This window comes from Sphaeramia orbicularis, chromosome 5, assembly GCF_902148855.1.
Source record: "Sphaeramia orbicularis chromosome 5, fSphaOr1.1, whole genome shotgun sequence".
Lineage (NCBI taxonomy): Eukaryota > Metazoa > Chordata > Actinopteri > Kurtiformes > Apogonidae > Sphaeramia > Sphaeramia orbicularis.
This window is the reverse complement of record NC_043961.1, coordinates 81,611-105,135: the sequence shown is the minus strand read 5'-3', so window position 1 is coordinate 105,135 and position 23,525 is coordinate 81,611. Positions and strand designations below refer to the sequence as shown.

Below are 23,525 nucleotides of genomic sequence, written 5' to 3'. Positions count from 1 at the left end.
TATAAATTCATTAATTTTGGGATGGTTCAGAGCAAGAGTATAATTTTTTTTGCATTTATCTGAGGTCATCATTAGGTCCATCCTGGGGGGGAAACATTTCTCTTTTATTATTGGGTGTAAAAGTGAAAAGTGCTGGACACTAAAGTGAACCCAGTTTCACAGAAGCAGCTGTTTGCTCAGTCTGTCTGAGGTTTGGGTGGAGATTTGAGAGTTTTAGTTTGAGGGAAAAAAACACAGGTAGATAAGAGGATGTGACTCCTGTCTTGATAACAGATGTAGAGACGGTAAAAAGAACGACACAGAAGAGAAGAGGATCCGACTGGACATGGATCTCAGGGTCCTGGTGGTCTTCACGTCCCTCTGGAGCTCAGGTAAGACTGATGACGGACAGATAGACCTGGACGATGTTCGTTACCATGGTTACACATACTGCATTGATGTAACTGATTCATAACCTCTCAGAAAAGGATGAAAATGTCTGGTGTCATGTCGTCAAATGTTTTTTTTACGTATCCGTGGAGCTGAAACCCAAATATAGATTCACTTGTAACTGTGACAAAGTACTTTAGTATCTTTAGAATCTGCAGACTTTCCACGACCAAAATTTCAAACCCCTCGTAAATGTTTTTGTGTCTGTATGTGGAGTGGAACTTTGGAACAGTCTGGACATCCGACCCAAGTAATGCCAAAAATATCCACCGATTGAAACTGCACCGGAAAAAAAATCTGTAATTTAACAGAATTTTTCCATTTATTTTACAGATGTTTCCTGTATTTTTAAGATACAGGAAAATATCAATGAAATTACAAAAATAGACTGACTTTACATGTCAAATGTAAAATAACATGAAAAAACTGTAACTGTGAATAACCATAAAATTCCCATTTTTTTAAAACTTTTTTTTTTTTCAAAGAAAAATACAGTTAAAATACATTTGCAAATGTATTGTAATGAATGACTGAATGTGAAATAACTTATAAATATAATGTTCATACTTTAGATCAACTGAAATTAACGGTAAATTGTTGCAATTAAAATCCAGAAAACTAGTTTATTAACAGTTAATTGACAGGTTTTGAAAGATAAATCAAATGTTTTTATGTGTGGTATATCATTTTATTGCATCAAATATTAATTGTTATACAAGTTTTTAACAAAATTATGTGATAAACACCAACTAATAACAGAACTTTTCTGCAATTTTAAGCCCTATTTGTTTTATAACAATGTTCATCCATATTTATAGGTAATTGGGTTGTTTTAATACACGTAAAATATTCTTCATTAAACATTAAAAAGTCAAAAAAATATACAAAATCTCATGTAAAGTTAGGGCAAAAAACTGTATTTTAATGATGAAAAATTACCGTATTTTTATGAGATGGTTATTTTCCGTTATTTAACAGTATTTTTTTCAGCACCCCTGCTGCCGGAATACCGTTTCTTTTTTTACGTGTTTTTTTTTTTTTTTTTTTTTTTTTTTTTTTATACAGTGTGGTATATAAACAGATTTTCTGGTCCCAGTATAAAGATAGAGAGTCCTAATACTTCTGTTACATGAATATTCTGTCTGGTTTTATTTAGTTGGTCCTGGTTTTGGTGTGTTTTGTTGATTCTGTTCTGTTTGAATGCTGCTGTTGTCTACTTTGTCTTATTGTTTACTTTATTGTGTATTCATTTGTGTTGGATTTCTGTATGTACTTATTTATTTACTTCTCTGGTATGTCAGTATGGATGTGTGTGTATGTGAGGTTAATTACTTACAAAAGATCCAACGGACTGGACTTTTCAAATGTTCTGCTGATATGAAGCTAAAGGGTGGACTGCTGCGCGGAGAAGGGGCGGGGTTAAAGAACTTCTACTTCCTCCCACTCCTTTTCAAATGTACAAATGAGTTCATGTACACGTACATCGCAAAACATTTGAATATCATGAAAAAGTTGAATATTTTTTGTCACTCATTTCAGAAAGTGAAATCCATCTATTGCATAGACTCATCTGACAGAGTAAACTCTTTCAAGCCTTGTTTCTTGAAAGAACCAACCTGTAACAAACAGCTGTTTGTTTCGGTTCAGTCTAATTACAGGCGCTTGGTTTCACTCGAACACTTAAACTTCCACTGGTAGTTTTTGATAGCACAGCACTTTAACAAATATATTTGCATATACAAAATAATTGCACGATTGGTTTTAAAAGTAGCTTATTGATTTTATTGTCTTCCTTTTCAGTTTTTCCATCCAGTGGTACTTGTATTTTAATTGCTTGCTCGGCCCTGGAGAAAAAGGAGACAAATTAGATGACGAACAGAGGCAGTGCAATGGAAATGATTTAAGTTGAACTTTTAGTGTCTGTGTGAGTGGATTTGAAAGTGTTTAGTGAATGGTGTTTAGTGTGTTTGTACTTATTTAAGAAGGTTCCGGCCTGGACCGAGGCAGGGACACGTGTGGGAACTGGAGGTGGATTTGATCAGTTTATGGGTTTTTATTTATCTTTGGTGTTTGAGTTTTAGATAAGTTATGGTTGTGGGTTTTAGTTATGGAGGTTTTAGGTTAGTTTTAACAATTTCTGTAGATTTGTAACTCCCCTGTGCAGTTGTAGTGGTTTTATCCAGTGGGCTGAACACTCATTTTCATCAGTTGTGGTTCTGCTGCTGGAAAAGACGCTGATGCTCCCACCTCCAAATGCACTTGCACTTTTTTAGCCTTTGCACTTTTTCAGCACTCTGTTTGAAATGGGTAACATTGAAAATATTTTTAAAAAATCGTGGACCATGCCATGTCCTGCCTCTGCCTCATCTCCTTCCTCGTTTCGCTGACCTCCAACCGCTAAACGGCCAGCTGACGTCACACAACCAAGTCTGGAGTTCATAGAAAGGAACAGACTTTTCAGAAGCCTGACATTTCTGTTCAACATATCCTTTCTTTTTTTTTTATTTTTTTTATTCATTTTATGCAATATTCTAATTTTCTGAGACACTGAATTTTGGGTTTTTATCTGTAAGCCATAATCATCAAAATTTCAAGAAATAAGGTTTGAAATATTTCACTCAGAGTCTATATAATAGATTTCACTTTCTGAAATGAGTGACAAAAAATTCTCAACTTTTTCATGATATTCAAATTTTCTGAGGTGTGTGTGTGTGTGTACGTTTTTTCCCCCCATGACTTCTTAGTACCTGTTTTATTTCTAAAGACTTAGTATGATTACTTTGTCTTATTGCATATTCAAACAAAACAAAACAAAAAAAAGTCTATTTCACATCATATCAGTACATGAAGCTTCTTGACATCTGACTGCATCACTTCTTCTTTCTTGTGTTTCCTGCTCTCTGATTGGTTCCACAGTTTGTCCATCAGCTGGTTTTACTGTAATAACGCATTTCAATCTCACAACCTGTTTATTTAGCTTTTATTTTACTATCAAACCAGTAAATGTTCAGTTCAAATTATCAGTTTTTTCTCTTTTACAAGAGTACAATTCTGTTTTTTTAAACTGACTGCAGTTTTATCAGTAATAATGAGGTTCAATATTTCTGTCCACTTCCTATTCTCCATCTCCTCCTGTTACATCATAACATGTTTTTGTATCATAACTGTACTCAATACCACATGATTCAACAGAGTTTAGAGGCACTCAGATTAAACTTAATGATTGTGAGTTTCCTGTAAGTGAAATAGATCAGAACATCAGATAGAAACGCATCTTTTTTCTGACTGGAATCATTCTATATTTACATTTAATCATTTCCTGTTTCTTTTTCAGCCATGTAACAAATAAAGTACAAATAAATGAATAAATACATCAATAAATGTACCTATAAAAAATTTGTATATTCTGAGCCAAACTCAACATTATGTGTAAGTGTTGTGGTTAAAGTGACTTTTACAGGAAACCCATTACCCATAATGCAGACGATTCATCAGCAGAAAACTGTATTTACACTTCAACGAAGAGCTGAACCAGATTTTCAAATATTTATTTTTAATCCACATACATGCATTTCCATGTGAAAAATGAAATTTCTTCATATATAAAGAAAAAAGTAGAATGGAATAGGATAGACTAAAGAATTAAAGTACAAAAAATCTATTCTAGGTAACCTATTAATCTGCAGCACATAAACAAATGTGCTTCACAACAACCAAAGAAACATTTTCAAATGATGTTGAATTGTACTTTTAGTGTAGTTAATTGAGTGTTTCCTCACTTCCACACCCAAATAGGATGACACAGGTAAAAGACACATAAAATAAAAACATAATAAAAGAAATAATGTAGTAAAATAATGGACACAGTGACCAGCAGAACTAGATCAAACTGTAGGTAATAAAAGAGAAAGGGGAGTTGAACATCTGAGATGTTCAGTTACAGATAAAAAAACAAAAAACAAAAAGGTGATGAGGAAATGGCGACACTTTGTGGAGGATGAGTTTTACTTTTTCTTCCTGATGCTGTTTTCCTTTCATAAGAGAAAGAAAGCAAGACTGAACCACAGACAAAAGAAACAAATAAACATTGATACAGACACAGTGGCATTTGAAGTGTTGGGAAGTACAAGTATTCTATAAAAAATTCTGACTTTAGTACAACATAAACAAATTTAAAGCTAAATTTGTAGGAATCACCTAAATATGGTCATGATATCTCATAGTGAGATTTGGGTTCTATAAGTAGAATAGCATGTCATCGGCATATAAGTAGAATAACGTCACTGGCATATAAGTGGGATAACATCATCTGCATATAGGTAGGATAACATGTCATCTGCATATAAGTAGAATAACATGTCATCACATTTAAGTAGAATAACGTCATTGGCATATAAGTGGAATAACATCTGCATATAGGTAGGATAACATGTCATCTGCATACAAGTTGAATAACATATCACCTGCATATGAGTTGTATAACATATCATCTGTATATACGTTAAATAACATGTCATCTGCATATAAGTAGAAAATATGTCACTTTGCTGATGCTTTTTATGTCTGTGTTAATGTGAGGTGGGATACAGTAGCTATAAATGTGACATCTATGCAGGTGATAATTAAATTATTTTGTTGTTCATACACTTTGTTGTGTTTCTGGAGGCTTTTGTCCATTTTATTTGTTTAATTATTTAATCAAACCCAAAGGTGGGTCCCAACTGGTTTTCATTAATTGGTCAGTAGTGGTCAGTTTGGTTCATCACTTTGCAGTATTTGATAAACTTTTGTTTAGATTGATTAGATTAAACTTGATGTCTTCCACTTTCATTAATTTATTTTCTTATTTTTCCCTTCAGGGCTGCTGGTGGAAATGAAAAACAGCTCAACAGGTAAAAATAAATGGAAAAGTTAAAGGAGATATTTTATACGACGCTAAAGAGGGTTTGAAAATAAACACAAGTGGAGAATCCAGGGAATGAATTAATTATCAATTTGTAGAGGATCCTCTGATGACTGCCAGCTCTAGTTTCTGGGATTTTTCTGACTTTGACGTTAAAAGCGTCACATTTTAAGAGAACAAAAAGAAAGAGGATGATATTTTAGAGGCTGTTTTCAATATTTCGTTGTGAAATACTTAACCCATAAAGACCCTGTGCTACTTTTCAGGCAATTCCTAAATACATTTTTCTCTTCATGAACTTTTCTTAAGTCATTTGTCACAATTTACTGTAATATTATCTTCCTTTTTTTGCCTTTTTCAGTAAAAATCAGGTATTTTTCAGTATTTAATTTACTGAACATGTAGATGTTCACAAAGTTCAGAGTAAAGTTGAGGGTTATTATATCAAAACAGAGAAAACTGAAGAAAAAGTGACTTTTACTGTAAAATCTCTCATTAACTGAACATAAACCCAGTGTGTCCATCCACTGTCACTGATCCAACTGCATGGGTTTGACTGGGGAATCAGTGTTGTAGAAGATGACGGTGTTTCCACGGTAACTACAGAGCCTCTGAACGTCCAAATGGGTCACATCTGATGACCATGAAAAGATGAAGAACTGTATTTGACACCAGTTATTTCCATGTACTGATAGAGTTAGCGGCTCAGTGGGTCTTAAACGGTTCAGATCAGTGTCTGTCTGGGTCTTTATGGGTCCAGTTGGACTTAGATGTCTTATAAGAACTGCTGTGGGTGGTTTGTCGGTGCTTCAGGACTCAACTCTGTCTTATTCCTACAGCGTCCTATGAGTACAGGTTAGTGGGAGGAGCCAGCCGTTGCCATGGTGAACTGCAAATGAAACTGCAGGATGAAGACTGGAAATCAGTGAGCTGGGTTTACTGGAACCTGTGGTTAGCAAACAGAGCATGTGCAGAACTGGACTGTGGAACTGCTCTGTCAACAAGAGAAAGAGAGGAGGTGTCGACAAGAGACATGTGGGAAATGGAAATGGAATGTGACAAAACTTCACTGATCGACTGTTTTTCATCGATCCCATGCTCTGTAGCACTGGAGCTGAAGTGTTCGGGTAAGAGCAATAGAATAGAACAGAACAGAATAGACTTGTAATATACTTTTAGCTCTTTAATCATCCCATGGGGGAAATTCATGGTGTCCAGCAGCTCACACAAAATCCACAATCACAACAAGAAAAGCCCTGGGAGAGCGCAGACCTCCACCAGGACAGATCTGCCTCCTGTGTGTGCATGTGTGTTTGTTTATTTGTTTGTTAGCAAGATAATTCCAAAAGTTCTAAACGGATTTGGATGAAATTTTCAGGAAATGTTGATACTGGCACAAGGAAGAAATGATTACATTTTGGTGGTGATCGCTCGCACGCACGCACACAAAGCAAAGCAATCACAATACCTCCTGGTGGAGGTAACAATGCATAAAGTATATATATATATATATATATATATATATATATATATATATATATATATATATATATACACATAGAGAGAGAGAGAGAGAGAGAGATAGATACAGATATGTCTGAATTTGCATGGCAATGCAGAGGTGAAATGAAATGAGAAGGGCTTAAAATTAAATTTGACTTTCTTTTTTAATAGTTTCTTCCTTATATCATTTTTGTCTTCATCATATACAATGTATTCTTTCATGTTATTTTTGTCTTGATTCATCTTTTATATTATTGTCGTCCATTCTATTTTTTATGTGTTTGTCTTATTCCATCTTCATGATGAAAGCATCTCCTCTGTATTTCCTTTGGTTTACTCCATTAACTTCATAAACTCTTCTGGACATCGCTCAGCTCGGTCAGGAGGCGGTCAGCTGTGACTGGCTGAACCGATGAAATGTATTACAATTTTGGAAAATAAGCAAAATGTATAAATGACATTTAAATACTAGTACATATGTATTGAAATCAAATCAAGTGGCATTGTGGGGATTTGAAGGAAATGCGTTCTGGAGCAGATGACAGAAATACAGCAGAGATAGGAGGAACGTTCACAAGTACGCAGCTGTTCCAATTCCAGATAGACTTGTGTTCTTAGGAAGTACGTTCTCTGGGACCGTTCTTACCAAGACTCACTGAGTTTACAAGACCGTAGTCTGCGTTCTTCATATTGAGAACCAGCTTTTGTCCTGGTCTTTGTGACATTCATTTCCAGCCTGTATTCCTCACCTTTATCTTTCACTGCTGTAACTGGTCATTTTTGTTTCCTGCTAACAGTACAGTATCATCTGCATATCATATGTTATTATATGACCTCCATCACTGAGTCTTGGCACTCTTTCAGTGTTTCTAAATATGCGCTTGTTGTACAGATTGAAGGGGGGGGGGGGGGTGACAGAACACAACCCTGCCTAACTCTTTTAATGAATTCTTCAGATCTACTGTTGCTGTTTTGTCACTTTAATCATCTGTGTGTTGTTGTGGGTCCACAGACTCGGTCAGACTGGTCCACGGGTCCAGTCTGTGTTCAGGTAGACTGCAGGTCCGGTCTAACCAGTCCTGGTCCTCAGTATGTGAAGGACATTTTGACCTTCAGGATGCCCAGGTGGTCTGCAGGGAGCTGGGCTGTGGGGCTCCTTCAGTCCTCCGGGGGGTGCTCTATGGAGAAACTGAAGCTCCTCTGTGGAGGACGTTCCAGTGTGAAGGAAATGAGTCTGTTCTGCTGGACTGTGGAAGCTCAGCGTCAGATACCTGCTCATCTGGAAAAGCTGCGGATGTTTCCTGCTCAGGTGGAGCTTTAATTCACAGCCTTTATCTCACAGGTGTCAAACATGCGTCCCAGGGGCCAAATCCAGCCCCCCAAAGGGTCCAGTCTGGTCCCTGGGATTTGCAAAATGCAAAAATTACACTGAAGATGTCAGTCCTTTTAGTTCAGGTTCCACATACAGACCAGTTTAATCTGCAGTGGGTCAGACCAGTCAAATACTGTCAGAAGAACCCAGAAATACAACTCCAAATGTTTCTCTTTGCAAATGTAAACATTTTCATGTCATTTTACTGTACTTACACTAAAACAAACTACCATTTCACAAAAAACGAGAATAACCTGAACAAATATGAACATTTTGAAATGTCTGAAGAGCAAGTTTACCAATATTCTGTCTGTTATTAAATGTTTTATGTATTTGTAGATCCTCTGTAAGTTATCATTTTCATGTGTAAATGATAAACTGTGACATAATATTGTTACAATTGCACTTAGTTTTCTTCAGAAATGTCAGTTTGTTCATGTTCTTCACATTGTTTTAAAGGATAGTTGGTAGATGTAAACATTTTCATCACATAATTTTCCTTTTTTTGGCTCTAAAACATAGAGGAAAGTTTGGAGTTGACATTATTTCAGTATAATTCTGTTATTATTTCACTGGTGCGGCCCATTTCAGACCAGATTTGGCTGAATGTGACCTCTGCTGTGACAGACCTGCTTTATCTGTTCAGTCACTTTGATCTGGTTCATCTTGGACTCGTCTTTGTTCAGATCGTGTTGGTGTCAGACTGGTGGGAGGGGCCAGTCGCTGTGATGGGTCACTGCAGATAGAACAACATGGAGAATGGAGAGACATGGAGAGCCATTCTGTTCTGTGGATGTTGAAGACGGCAGATGTGATCTGTGGTCATCTGGACTGTGGCTCTGCTCTTTCTACAGTTCGAGAAGATCGTTCATATCGTCCTCTGTGGCTGGTGAGCTCCACCTGCATTCAGAACACGTCTGCAGTCAAAGACTGTGTGTCAAATGTCAAAATGATGCTCAACGCCGCCATGAACCTCGTCTGTGCAGGTAAGACTACTCACATGTATTCATTCATTCATTTTTTTTACCATACCTGCTTAATCATCTGAAGGATCCTAGGGGGGTGGGGCTTATCCCAGCCTGCATCAAGTCACCAGCTCACCATATGACATGAAGAACGTTCCTTCTCCCTTTGACGCCTGCAGGTGATTTAGAATCAGTTAGCCTATCAGGGTGCACATCTGCAACAAACCCTTTAATACACTGAGGAAACAACTTTCAGCAACAGCCAATGAATTAATGATTTAGTGGAAATTAAAACAGCACAAAATATTATAGAAAGCAAGAAATAAATAACGTCCAAGTAACAGATTATTCACAGACAAAGAGGGTGGTTCTAACGACAGACAGAAACGAAATATGACACATTTCACCAGAACAAATCTGAAGAAGATGTGCATTTCATCTAGGGGAGTGGGTTTGTGGAATGGATTGGATCTAAATACCAAACAGTGTGAAAACATCCATCCATCCACCCATCCATCCATCCATCCATCCATCCGGGGCCAGGTCGCAGAGGCAACAGTCTAAGCAGGGATGCCCAGACTTCCCTCTCCTCAGACTCCTCCTCCAGCTCAAGGCATTCCCAGACCAGAGACATAGTTCCTACACATTGTCCTAGGTCTTCCCCGAGGCCTCAGACTCCTCCCCCTGGTGGGACATGCCTGGAACACCTCCCTCTCCTCAGACTCCTCCTCCTGGTGGGACGTGCATGGAACACCTCCCTCTCCTCGGACTCCTCCCCCTGGTGGGACATGCCTGGAACACCTCCCCAGGGAGGCGTCCAGGAGGATCAGACACACATGTCTGCTCCACCTCAGCTGGTTCCTCTGGATGTGGAGAAGCAGCGGATCTACTCTAAGCTCCTCCCTGGTGACTGAGCTCCTCCCCCTATCTGTAAGGGTTACGCCCACCCACCCTACAGAGGAAACTCACTTGGACTGCTTCTATCCGGGATCTTGTCCTTACAGTCGTGGGAGTAGGAACATAGATTGACGGTAAATCTTTACCACGACAGACCGATACGACGACCGCATCACTGCAGACGCTGCACCGATCCGCCTGGCAATGAAAACATCACAAAATTTAAAAAGATGTATAACAACTTTATTTTTCAGAGATATAGTATTTTTAATTTTAATTTTTAATATTTTTCAGACATAAAGTATTGTTGAAGAGCCACAATGAAGTCGTTCTACATTTGTGTGATATTTACCCTGTGGAACTCCATGCAGCTGCATTATGACCGCAGCGGCCACAACCACAGAAACGGCTTCATTGCCTCTTGCTACTGCAGCTGCGTGGAGCTCCACTTCCACAATGCACGTCGCAACCAATTTCCAAAAATGCCCAAGTGACCTGCTGGCTTTGTGTGTAAACAAATGAACTGTTTATGGTGGAGGACACTTCGATATAGTTCACTGGAAGGGAAGACATTCAGATGCATGTTCACAGAAAGACTTACAGATTTGTGATACTTAAGATATTACTCAGGTTTTACAGATTTACAAAACTGGTGACGAAAGTCAGATGCAGCTTTTAGGTATGGTTTTTAAAATGCACGGTTCATCAACCCCCACTTTCATTTCCCCTGTTTCCATAATATTCTACCTATTCTTCTGTTTGCCAGTGCCTCAAAAGCATGGATCTTTCTTGTCTAAGCTGGAAGTGAGGGTCCAGGTTTCAGAAGTGCACATCAAAATTAGCCACATGTAGCACTGCAGCAGCTGCATTTTCTAGAGTAGTGTAGCCTTTTGTTTGTCGAGATTTTTTCCATTTTGTTGAACATTGTCTTTTCCTGCCCAATCCTTAATTTGTTAATTAGGCCAACCATCTTGTGTTCTGAGCTGTCCTAGATATGGGAAACTTTTCACTTGTTATTCCAAGTTCCTGTTCCTATTTGAATTGTTAGTGTTGGTATGTCTTCCTTCCTTGTAATTATCATTTTCCTGGTCTTTGTGACATTCATTTTCAGCCCACATTCCTCACTTTTATTTTTCACAATTGTAACTAGACTTTGGAGGTCATTTTTGGTTCCTGCTAATAGTACAGTATCATCTGCATATCGTATGTTGTTAATGTGTGACCTAACACTGAGTCTTGACACTCTGTGTTTCTAAATATATGCTCATTGTACAGATCAAATGGGGGGGGGGCGTTGGTGACAGAACACAACCCAGCCTAACTCTTTTAATGAATTCTTCAGATCTACTGTTGCTGTTTTGTCACTTTAATCATCTGTGTGTGTGTTGTTGTGGCTCCACAGACTCGGTCAGACTGGTCCACGGGTCCAGTCTGTGTTCAGGCAGACTGCAGGTCCGGTCTAACCAGTCCTGGTCCTCAGTGTGTGAAGAGGATTTGGACCTGAACGACACCCAGGTGGTCTGTAGAGAACTGGGCTGCGGGGCTCCTTCAGTCCTCCGCGGGGCGCTCTATGGACAGGGGGAGGCTCCAGTCTGGACCAGTGAGTTCCAGTGTGAAGGAAATGAGTCTGTTCTGCTGGACTGTGGAAGATCAGCGTCAGATACCTGCTCATCTGGAAGAGCTGTGGACGTTTCGTGCTCAGGTGGAGCTTTAATTCACAGCCTTTATCTCACAGGTGTCAAACATTTGGCCCGGGGGCCAAATCCGGCCCCCCTACGGGTCCAGTCTGGCCCCTGGGATGAATTTGTGAAAAGCAAAAATTACACTGAAGATGTGAATCCTTTTAGTTCAGGTTCCACAAACAGACCAGTTTCATCTGCAGTGGGTCAGACCAGTCAAATACTGTCAGAAGAACCCAGAAATAAGGCCAACTTTAAATGTTTCTCTTAAACATTTTCATGTCATTTTACTGTATTTACACTAAAACAAACTAACATTTCACAAAACAAGAATAACCTGAACAAATATGAGCATTTCGAAATGTCTGAAGTGCAAGTTTACCAATATTCTGTCTGTTATTAAATGTTTCATGTATTTGTAGATCCACTGTGATCTGTAAGTTATAATTTTCATGTGTAAATGATAAACTGTGAAATAATATGGTTAAAATTGCACTTAGTTTTCTTCAGAAATGTCAGTTTGTTCATGTTATTCACATTGTTTTAAAGGATAGTTGGTAGATGTAAACATTTTTATCACATAATTTTACTTTTTCGCTCTAAAACATCAAGGAAAGTTTGGAGTTGACATTATTTCTGTATTATTCTGTTATAGTCTGGGAGCCAGGATAGCCTACCATGACCCCCTGCCCCCCAACACACACACACACACACACCAAAATGTCACCTGATTTTTTTTTTAACCTTTGTGATGTCCCAAATGCAACATTGAGACACACAAATAATATTCACTCTTTAGAATTTGCTTAATGATTTAAACAGTAAGTTTGGTAGTTTAGGTTTTGTAGAATGACAGGAATCTGTGACATTTTGAGTCGTTTCAAGTAACGTGTTTATAAATACTGAAGATTTGGCAGAGTAATGTTTAATCATTTTGTCATTTTAGTATGTTATAATTACAAGAATAACATTATTTGACTTGTAACTAGAGATTATAGACTGTGTCAAGATGTCTAACATTGCCAAGAGATGTATTCCTACAATACTTATGTCAATTTATGATCAAACGAACTGAAAGAGGAGCAGAAAATATTGAACTGTTGAATACCCTAATATCTAAACATGTAGGCATCAAAACATTGTAATGCATGTAATTCTAGCATGAATATGGAATATATACTGCGTTCTATCAGGAATGTGTCATATATCACCAGAATAGTTGTCAGACATTTATATTTCTTAAAAGTTTATTTGCTGCCATGAAATTTTTTTTGCGTAAATGTTAACTTTAAGACATGCTGTCCTTATATCATATGTCATTTTTATTGTGATAAAGATACAAAAACAAAATGATCATATTTGGAAACTACAGACTCTAGGCTTTTTTCTGCTGTACAACATGCTGCAGTTGCCATGGGATAAATGGATACGATACCGATGTCAATTTGTGGCAAAAACGAACCACAAGAGCAGTGGAAAATATGGCGCTTCGGAGCACCTGAAAACATGAGGTCCAAAAGTAGAGTGGGAAGGAGCTGCTTTAGTGTTACCACTCAGTTTGTCATTTAGGACATCACAAAGGTTAAAAAAAATCAGGTGACATTTTGCTGGGGGGGGGTGCATGGTAGGCTGTCCTGGCTCCAGGACTATTATAATTTCACTGGTGCGGCCCATTTCAGAGCACATTTGGCTGAGTGTGTCCCCTGCTGTGGCAGCCCTGCTTTATCTGTTCGCTCACTTTGATCTGATTCATCTTTGACTCGTCTTTGTTCAGATCCTGTCGGTATCAAACTGGTGGGAGGAGCCAGCCGCTGTGATGGGTCAGTACAGATAAAACAACATGATGAATGGAGACACGTGGAGAACTTTTTTTACCCGTTGACCCTGAAGGCAGCAGCTGTAATGTGTCGTCAACTGGACTGTGGCTCCGTTGTTTCTGTCGGAAGAAATAACACCATCCATACCATAATACCGTACCATCGAGTGTGGGCGATCAGCTCCTCATGTGTTGAATCCACTTCCACATTAAGGGACTGTGTGTCTTCAGACCATAGTATGAGCGGTGAAAACATGCTGTTCCTCAACTGTTCAGGTAACTCTGATGACGTCTACGGTCCAGGACTGTGCAAAAGTTTCAGGCGGCCTTTAGATTTGTTGCTTTTGCAGCGTTGAATTGAACGTGCATATTTATTTCTCTGTCTCTTTTCTTCAAATACAACAAGAAAATACAGGAAATATGTGCACAGCCTTAAAAGACACACCAAAAATGAACTAAATGGGTTCTAAAGGTTAGTACTTAGTGACCCCTGACCCCATGACGAGAAGCAACAAAAACCCTTAGAAACATCTGGCGCATGTGGAATGAAACCTGGAATAAAAAATCAGAAAGTGAACGAAAGAATTAAAGACATGTTAAGTTTAAAAGGAAGGTCACACTAAATACAACCGCTTTGGTTTATAGAAGCTAATTTTTTTTTCACTGAAACTTTAGTTTGGACTGCTGTACGTACTTTACTGTAGTAAAAACAAAAGTTTCAGTGAGAAAAACAGCTTCTATAAACCAAAACAGCGTGGAATAACAGAAAAAGACAAAGACAGGACTTTAAATTCGACAGGTTTTGACTAAATAAGGAACTCAGAATGTACATCAGTAAGAGATTTAGGATGTTTAACCAGTATTTGAATTCACACTCAGTAGTTTTTGTTTTGGGCTCTTTTTTCTAAATCAGTCCAGCTGCTTTTTGGCACCTGGTTGAACTCCAAAAAGCACTTACAAGGACAAAACTCAGTAAAAACACAGTATCTGTATCTGTGGGATTAAGGGGATCTTCAGTGTTCCAACTTAAATATTGCAATTTTTTTTTTTTTCCTTAAAATATTACCACATTTTCATTTTGTTCTGAATGTAGCCTCGGTCTGGTGCAGAAAAGTGCAGTTTAGAATAAACCTGTGTGTTGTGGCTCCACAGACTCGGTCAGACTGGTCCATGGGTCCAGTCTGTGTTCAGGCAGACTGCAGGTCCGGTCTAACCAGTCCTGGTCCTCAGTGTGTGAAGAGGATTTGGACCTGAACGACGCCCAGGTGGTCTGTAGAGAACTGGGCTGCGGGGCTCCTTCAGTCCTCCGGGGGGCGCTCTATGGACAGGGGGAGGCTCCAGTCTGGACCAGTGAGTTCCAGTGTGAAGGAAATGAGTCTGTTCTGTTGGACTGTGGAAGATCAGCGTCAGATACCTGCTCATCTGGAAGAGCTGTGGACGTTACCTGTGCAGGTACAAAGGGGGCGTGGCTTTGATGGCTTTAGGGTTGTGTTTAAAAAGTCCCAAAAATTCCTTCCTATCAGTGTTGGACAGATGTTTGGTGGCTCTGCTGTGGTGAAACCACACTGTTCTGTTCTGTTGGACGCCTCGTCCCTTTGCTCCTGTTATTGGACCCTCTGGTATCTGATGTAATCCCACACAGGTCCGTCCTGATCCCAAAAAGTGTGTAATCTGTGCAACACCATAGTAATGTCGGAATTTTTTTCATATAGTTTGTTTTCAACTTTTTTTTTTGCCTTTCATCAACTTGCACAATGAACTAGAAAAGCACACGGAGAGCGCAGACCTCCACCAAGGCAGATCTGCCCCCCCCACCACCAAAATGTCATCATTTGTTCCTCATGCCAGTATCAACACTTCCTGAACATTTCATTCAAATCCATCCATAACTTTTGGAGTTATCCTGCAGGCAGGCAGACAGGCAGACAGACAGACAGACAGACAGACAGACAGACAGGCAGGCAGGCAGACAGACAGACAGACAGACAGACAGACAGGCAGGCAGGCAGGCAGGCAGACAGACAGGCAGGCAGGCAGACAGACAGACAGACAGACAGACAGACAGACAGACAGACAGACAGACAGGCAGACAGACAGGCAGGCAGACAGGCAGGCAGGCAGACAGACAGACAGACAGACAGAGACAGACAGACAGAGACAGACAGAGACAGACAGACAGACAGGCAGACAGACAGACAGAGACAGACAGACAGACAGACAGGCAGACAGACAGGCAGACAGGCAGACAGACAGACAGACAGGCAGGCAGACAGGCAGACAGAGACAGACAGAGACAGGCAGGCAGACAGACAGACAGACAGACAGAGACAGACAGACAGACAGGCAGGCAGACAGACAGACAGACAGGCAGGCAGGCAGGCAGGCAGACAGACAGGCAGACAGACAGAGACAGACAGAGACAGACAGGCAGGCAGACAGACAGACAGACAGACAGGCAGGCCGACAGACAGACAGAGACAGACAGAGACAGGCAGACAGACAGACAGACAGACAGACAGGCAGGCAGGCAGGCAGGCAGGCAGACAGACAGGCAGGCAGATCCTGATGAAAACAGAACCTCTTTGGCAGAGGTAATAATTGTCATATTTCTTTTTACTTTTTAAATACCATGTATTTGATGTAAACAGCAGAACCAACCCATAAAGATGGAAGATGCTAAACAGCACGTTGACCTTCTGGATGGAAATATGAGGACAAAAAAAAAAAAAGACAGAACAGTTGTTTCCAGTTGTTTAGTTGAAACCGTTGAAGATGTGTAATAAACATGTTAAGTGCATATATGTATATATATAATATGTATTCCCTTCTTTCTTGAGTCTGTTTGCTCATGCAAAATGAAACATGATGAATATAGATTAAAAACTAGAAGCACTCAGAGAGCGCAGACCTCCGCCAAGGCTGATCAGTGGGCCCCCCCGTGGGCCCCCCCACCCCCGATCACCACCAAAATTTAATCATTTCTTCCTTATCCCATTTCCAACAAACCCTGAAAATTTCATCCAAATCTGTTCATAACTTTTTGAGTTATGTTGCACACTAACGGACAGACAAACAAACAGACAAACAAACAAACAGACAGACAAACAAACAAACAAACCCTGGCAAAAACATAACCTCCTTGGCGGAGGTAATGAATGATATTTGATTGTGATTAATCAAAATTAACCCACAGCAACCCTGTGATTAATCTGATTAAAAATTTTAATCATTTGATAGCACTCATTTATTTCCATGATTTCAATAGAACTCTGTAAAGGTTTACAGGCGAACAGTCAGGCTCCGCCCCCTGTCCACTGACATTTGCCCACATGTGTGACTGTATGAAAACCCATTAGAACGGGGGGGGGGGGGGGGGGTGTCAGTAAATCCTGTGCTGAAGGAGTCACTGACTGTTTGTTTGCATATAGATCAGGTCTGTCAAACTCATGTCAGTTCAGTTCCACATTCAGCCTAATCTGACCTGCCGTGGGCCGGACCAGTACAGTAACCGAAAAAATACAATGAGAACTTTGGAGTGAAAAAAGTACAATTCTGTACTGAAAATGTTTACATCTATGAACTGTACTTGAACATAACATGAACAAATATGAACAACCTGAAAATTCTTTAGTAAAATAAGTGCACTGTTAACAATAGTACACTTCAGTTTATCATTTCTACATGTGCATCACAACGTACACATCACAGTGGATCTACAAATACACACAACATCAAATAACTGGCAGAATATTAGTAAATTCCACAGACTTCTTTTAAGAGATTTCAGGTTATTCACATTTTTTTTTATATATGTAAAAGGCAAGTCTGTTAATGTAAACATTTTTGTGTAATTCTGCCTTTTTTTCCACTAAAACAATGAGAAAAAAATAGTTTTCATTATTTGTAGGTTATTATGATAGTATTCCACTGGTCTGATCCACTTATGGGGCCGGACTGGACCCTTTGGTGGGCCGTATTTGGCCCCCGGGCCGCATGTTTGACACCTGCGCTGTAGAGAACTCATGGAGCTCTTCTCATAGATGAGTCTGAGGTCTTGTGGGTGGTTCCACTCAGGCCCTTCAGAAGTTTAAAGGACGGTTGTGGATCCACTGCTGTGTTTGGGGCTCACGTGTCCATGTGTCTGCTCAGATCCCATCAGGTTGGTGGGAGAGCCCAGCGGCTGTGCCGGGACTGTAGAGATGGAAAAGCAGAGCGACTGGAGAGCAGTGGGAACGTCGGAGCAGTGGAGCCTGGAGTCTGGGTCTGCGCTGTGTCAGCGTCTGGACTGTGGCTCAGCTGTTTCAGTGAAGACAAAAGACGACTTTCCAGACAGGCCGGTGTGGTTCATCTCATCTACCTGCGTCAAGTCCACGTCTGGACTCAGAGACTGTTGGCTGATGAATCATAACGACAATCACACATCTGGTGTGGAGGTGGTCTGCTCAGGTAGAACTACACAAACTGGACCTTCAGCTGGACTCTTCACTCTGCTTCTGTTTCCGTTTGAGCCTATTTCCTCCTCAGGCAGTTTTAGACATGTTTCTCTTTTTGTTTTTTTCATTTGGTCATTTTGGCTGAAATTTGGCAAGAACTTTTCTTTTTAGTCATATTTTTTAAATAGTGTCTTTTACTCTTCCATGTGTTTTATACTCCGTTGATGCATTTACCCCCCCCCCCCCCCCCCCCCCCAAAAGGGAGACAAGGGGTATTGTTTTTGATTCGGTTTGGTGGTTTCTTTGTTTGTTTACACTTTAGCAGCTAAACTATTGGTTGAATTCATACCTAATTGGGTTTATAGATTACCAGTGACCCAGAATAGATCTCAATACATTTTGGGAAAAGTAGGTCAAAGTCCAAGTTTATTATGAATTTTTTTTAAATCTTTTTTTTTTCTTCATTTACTTATAATGAGTGAAATTTCACATGTCTATAAAAACATCAATTTTGTTTCAATTTACCTCAAACCTGTCACATATATAGAGGCAGCTGATATGCTGACATCAGCACAGGCATACACATGATGACATCAGCACAGGCATACACATGATGACATCAGCACAGGCATACACATGATGACATCAGCACAGGCATACACATGATGACATCAGCACAGGCATACACATGATGACATCAGCTGGAAAGATGACAAAATAAACTACAATACATTGTGAGGGGCGGGCTTTGTTGTACCTGGAACTACTTTTTTACCTCCGCCAAGGAGGTTCTGTTTTTGCCAGGGTTTGTTTGTCTGTTTGTTTGTCTGTCCGTTAGTGTGCAACATAACTCAAAAAGTTATGGACAGATTTGGATGAAATTTTCAGGGTTTGTTGGAAATGGGATAAGGAAGAAATTATTAAATTTTGGTGGTGATCGGGGGTGGGGGGGCCCACGGGGGGGGGGCCACTGATCAGCCTTGGCGGAGGTCTGCGCTCTCCGAGTGCTTCTAGTTTGTTTTTGTTTTGTTTTTCATAAATTAATCTCTTAAACTACTTCAGTCCTGCTCAGAACTACCAAACATTCAAACATTTTCAGGATTTCCACCCTGTAGATGCCACTGATTATTTAAATTCTGATTGATTTATTAAAAAAAAAAACACACAACGTAATATTTTCCATATATTAAATAGTTGGAGGATGGGACATTGGTTGTGATCAGAGTCTTGGATATGTCAAAGATTGGCAACACAATTGCTTTTTAAGAAAGTGCTGTATTAGTTTTCACACAGTTTATCACTGTCTGCTATTGGTTTGTTAAACACATATTTCTTTGCTTCTGCAGTTAAACTCAGGGTGTCCAGCTGAGTGCACATTTTTGTAACTCCATGAAAAATTGGTTCATAAAACATGTTTAATTGCTCTTCTATTTTCATGCCTAAAAAAGAATAGAAACACACAAGAAAAACAATCTTGACTAAGGTTCTCATGATTCATGCGTGAAAGGGTTAAGAAATGAATTCTATTTATTTGTATATAACACAAAAAAATTTGATACTTCAGAATTAAATATTTTGTCGTTGTATAGAACGAGACAGAAGTTCACCTAACGTCACTTCATGTATTTTATGAGCAGCTGTGTCTTATCCAATCACGTGGCTGTGTGTGCACAGGTCTGCTGCCTCAGCCAATCATCTCTCTGTCGGTGTCTGACGGGCTCTTCGAGGTCTACCAGCGGGGGTTCCGGCTGCTGCTGGGCTCCGCCTTCACCGTCACATGTTCCGTTGAACCTCAGTACCCTGGAGGCTCCTTCCAGCTGATCTCCGACACCTCGAACCCACAGAACCTCACCCTGCCAGCTGTCAATCACTCTGCCCACTTCCTGTTCGCTGCCATAGGCCACGCCCACCGAGGGGACTACACATGTGTTTATCACCTCGACGTTTTCAACCGCAGCTTCTCCTCGCCTCAGAGCCCAGTCCTGTATCTCACCATCGGAGGTAACTTCAGGAGAAACAAACCACCACAGTGCACCAGGACAGTCACATGACCTGGTTCAGATCCAATCAGTTTAGTTTATAAAGTGGATAATTAACCCTTAAAGACCCAAACATCCACTGGCGACCAAAACATCTGCTGATCTGAACTGTTTCATACCTGCTGATCCACTAATTCTATCAATCCATGTCAATAATTGGTGTCAAATACAGTTCTTCTGTTCATGGTCATCAGATATGACCCATTTGGACGTTCAGAGGCTCTGTAGTTCCCATGGAAACACTGTCATCTTCTACAACATTGATTCTCCAGTCAAACCCATGGAGTTGGATCAATGCCAGTGAATGGACACACTGGGTTTATGTTCAGTTAATGAGAGATTTAACTGAAAAAAATCACATTTTCTTCATTTTTCTCTGTTTCTGATATTATGACAATCAACTTTAATTTGAGCTTTAATGAACATCTACATGATCAGTAAATTAAATATTGGAAAATACTTGATTTTCATTTAAAAAATGCAAAATACACAGGATAATATTATAATAAATGGTGATAAATCACTTAAGAAAGGTCAGATATAGAGAAAAATTAATTTGGAGAGTGACACAAAAGTAGAACTGGGTCTTTATGGGTTAGGTAAAATGCTTCCAGAATAAAAGTAGTTAAACTTTACCAAATTTGTGTCACTAATAAAGAAAAACTAAGTCCAAAGTGTTAGTCAGTTGTAGTTTCTAAGATGCAGTCTTGGGCCAAAATGTACAATTCATAGAATTAATTCAAAAGGAATATTTGTCTCACATCTACCACATTTATTTCAGACTGTCTGCACATGACAATACATTCCCTTTACAGGTTCCGTCAGTAGAACGTTTGTGCATCTGTTGGATAAATGTACATAAAGGGTTAGGGTATGTGGAATAACACACCATCATTTATACTGAAACCATGAGCTAACCAGTGCTTTGGTCATTTGTTTTCTGAGTCATCCTATTCAAAGGTTTAGTACATTTAACGTCTGAAGCACATATTTTCTACAAATTTGTACAACAGTGTGTTCAGTTAATGTTTTGCTGAAAAACTCATTTTTACTTCAGTTTTCACTGTTTTGATTAAACAACTTTTGAAATTACTCCAAGCTTTTACAAACAACAACATCAGGGGTGATAAACATACGGCCCGTGGACCAAAACCGGCCTGTAAACGGTCCGATCCGGCCCATGGGTTGAATTTTTGAGGTGCAAAATTAACAGTCAAGGGTATTAAACTCATTTTAATTCAGGTCCCAGATACAGACTAATATGAGCTTTTGTGAATCTGACCAGGAAAATACCATCATAATAACCTCTGAATAACAACAGCTCCAAATATTTATCATTATTTTGGTGTAAAAAAAGTACAGTTACAGGAAAATGTTTATAGTACAAACATACAATACAATAAATATGAACTACGTAGAATGTCTTCAGAAAAGTAAGTGCAGTGCTTTCTGTTCTTAAAAGTTTTGTGAATCTGTAGATAAACTGTCAGTTGTAATGTACATGTGTAAATGATCAACTGAGACAGAATATTGTTCAGATGGTACTTATATGTGAGGTGGCTCAGGGTTCTTATTCCATTTTTTAAGCAATATTTTAAACCTAGTGTAAAAACGTCTTAGCAGCATATGGGGTCATAAGTTTGTGGTGTGAGGTGAGAATGCAGCTGTTGTAAAAGGTGAAAGTCCTCCAGTGTGAGTTCAAACTGGATCCGGTTTAAAACAGGTGAAAGTTTGGGTTCAACACTGAATGTGTTTGTGTCGTTTCAGCCTCTGTGATGGAAGTGGTCATCAGGACGGTGCTCGTCATCCTCATCCTCTTCATATCCACCGTCTCCATGTTCTTCTTCTGTAAGGTACGTTCACATGTTCATCACATGTTGGATTCCATGGACTTTTCCCCTGGAGGGTCGACAGGACGTGTGTTTGTGTTTTCCAGGTCTGGGGGGGGCAGCTCAGACTGAAGGCCCGCACAGCACCAGGACCGCCAAGATAAAAAAAAAAAAAAAAACACGTATATTTACAGAAACAAAAGCCCTCACAATTAGAAAAGAGCAGTTTGACTCCAGCTGCCATTTATGTTCAGCGGTGTACGTCATTATTGAAGCTTTTGTGTCTGTGGTGACACTGCATCTGCGTCTGCGTCTCATTATTTCAACTCCTGAAGGAACTTAGGCTGAGGTGAGGTTCTTTTATATTGGTCTGTAACACATTTGGGTCGAGGCCTGCATTGGCTGAGGGGGAGGGGTGGAAGTGGGCGGAGCAGAGAGCAGCAGAGTGTGGTCGGTGAGAGAGAGATGGAAGATTTTTATTACTTTTAGCAGCATTTTAGTGAGTTTTTAGCCGTGTTTTTGGTGGTAAATTCTTGTAAATAATTATTTATAATAGTTATAGGGCTGTTTTGGAGTGTTCTACTAATGTGATTTACCGTGTTTTTGTCGAGTTTCACCATTTTTAGAGTTCATTGATAAGTGCATTTTAGCTGTAAATATTAGCTTTTTAAATACGATAGATAGATAGATAGATAGATAGATAGATAGATAGATAGATAGATAGATAGATAGATAGATAGATAGATAGATAGATAGATAGATAGATAGATAGATAGATAGATGGTATGATTTTAACCCTATAAATGCCATGTTTATAATGTAAACAAGCTACATTTTTTGATATTAAAAAAAACCCAAAATAAAACTTTTTTTCAATATACCACATAAAAATTACATTTTTTATTTTATTTCATTTAGTTTTTTTTTTTTTTCTTTTTTTGCAGCCTGGCATATGTCAGTGATTAACAACAAAGGTGGTTAACATTCAGTTTTATTTTTTGGGCTTGGTCAAATGTGTCAGTTCTAAAATGTGTCAGTGTGCATATTTTACTCACTTGGTAGAAGGGTGTTAATGTAGGAATTTAACGTTGTTTAGAATGTGCTGATTTTAGTGGCTGGGTCAGAATTTTAAAAATCCTGCGAAAATGAACAATTTTTGAATTCTACAGAAGCATATTCTGACTTAATACAAATAAATACATCACATTGTAAAACATTTGATATGAATCTAATTTAGGACCAGATATGAAAGTGACCTGGATCTGATTGGAAAGAATTGGAATTGTGTTTTTCAGACTGTCATAAAAATAAATAAATAAATAAATAAATCAGATATTGGTCACAAATGTCCAAAAAGTTACTTTTTTTTTTCTTTCATTTTGGTAAACTTTATTATTGGCGTGCAGTGATAGTCTTAACCCACAAAATAATGACAGAATTCAAGCATTCTAATTGAAATTGCAAAATGAGGAAACTGTTAATGTAAGACTACACAACATGTGCCTTCTGTGATTATTATTTAATCAAGTGATGACAGAAACTAAGATCTAAACTATCATATGTTGATGTAGTTCCCCTCCTGTCCACTAGATGACAGCATGCACATCATCTCACACCTCAGTTCTCTCTAACTCTCAACTGATGATGTTTTATTTTATTT

At 39.1% G+C, this 23,525-nt stretch overlaps 1 protein-coding gene across 1 annotated transcript; it reads left to right on the top strand.

The window, feature by feature from the left end:
• The first annotated feature begins 270 nt into the window (after nucleotides 1-270).
• LOC115419444 (scavenger receptor cysteine-rich type 1 protein M130-like) lies at nucleotides 271-22,332 on the top strand. Its single transcript, XM_030134237.1, has 12 exons — nucleotides 271-371; nucleotides 5,289-5,321; nucleotides 6,172-6,459; nucleotides 7,848-8,144; nucleotides 8,894-9,193; nucleotides 11,472-11,771; nucleotides 13,523-13,840; nucleotides 14,717-15,016; nucleotides 17,714-18,010; nucleotides 19,672-19,998; nucleotides 21,804-21,889; nucleotides 21,973-22,332. The coding sequence occupies exons 1-12, from the start codon at nucleotides 326-328 to the stop codon at nucleotides 22,027-22,029; spliced, it is 2,649 nt and encodes an 882-aa protein (XP_029990097.1). The 5' UTR covers nucleotides 271-325; the 3' UTR covers nucleotides 22,030-22,332.
• The last annotated feature ends 1,193 nt before the right edge of the window (nucleotides 22,333-23,525 follow it).

Excerpts from the sequence above, each read along its gene's own strand:
- LOC115419444 (XM_030134237.1), top strand. The coding sequence starts at position 326 with ATGGATCTCAGGGTCCTGGTGGTCTTCACGTCCCTCTGGAGCTCAG. Across the intron at positions 13,841-14,716 it reads GCTGTTCCTCAACTGTTCAG|ACTCGGTCAGACTGGTCCAT; the intron begins GTAACTCTGATG and ends GTGGCTCCACAG. Across the intron at positions 15,017-17,713 it reads TGTGGACGTTACCTGTGCAG|ATCCCATCAGGTTGGTGGGA; the intron begins GTACAAAGGGGG and ends GTGTCTGCTCAG.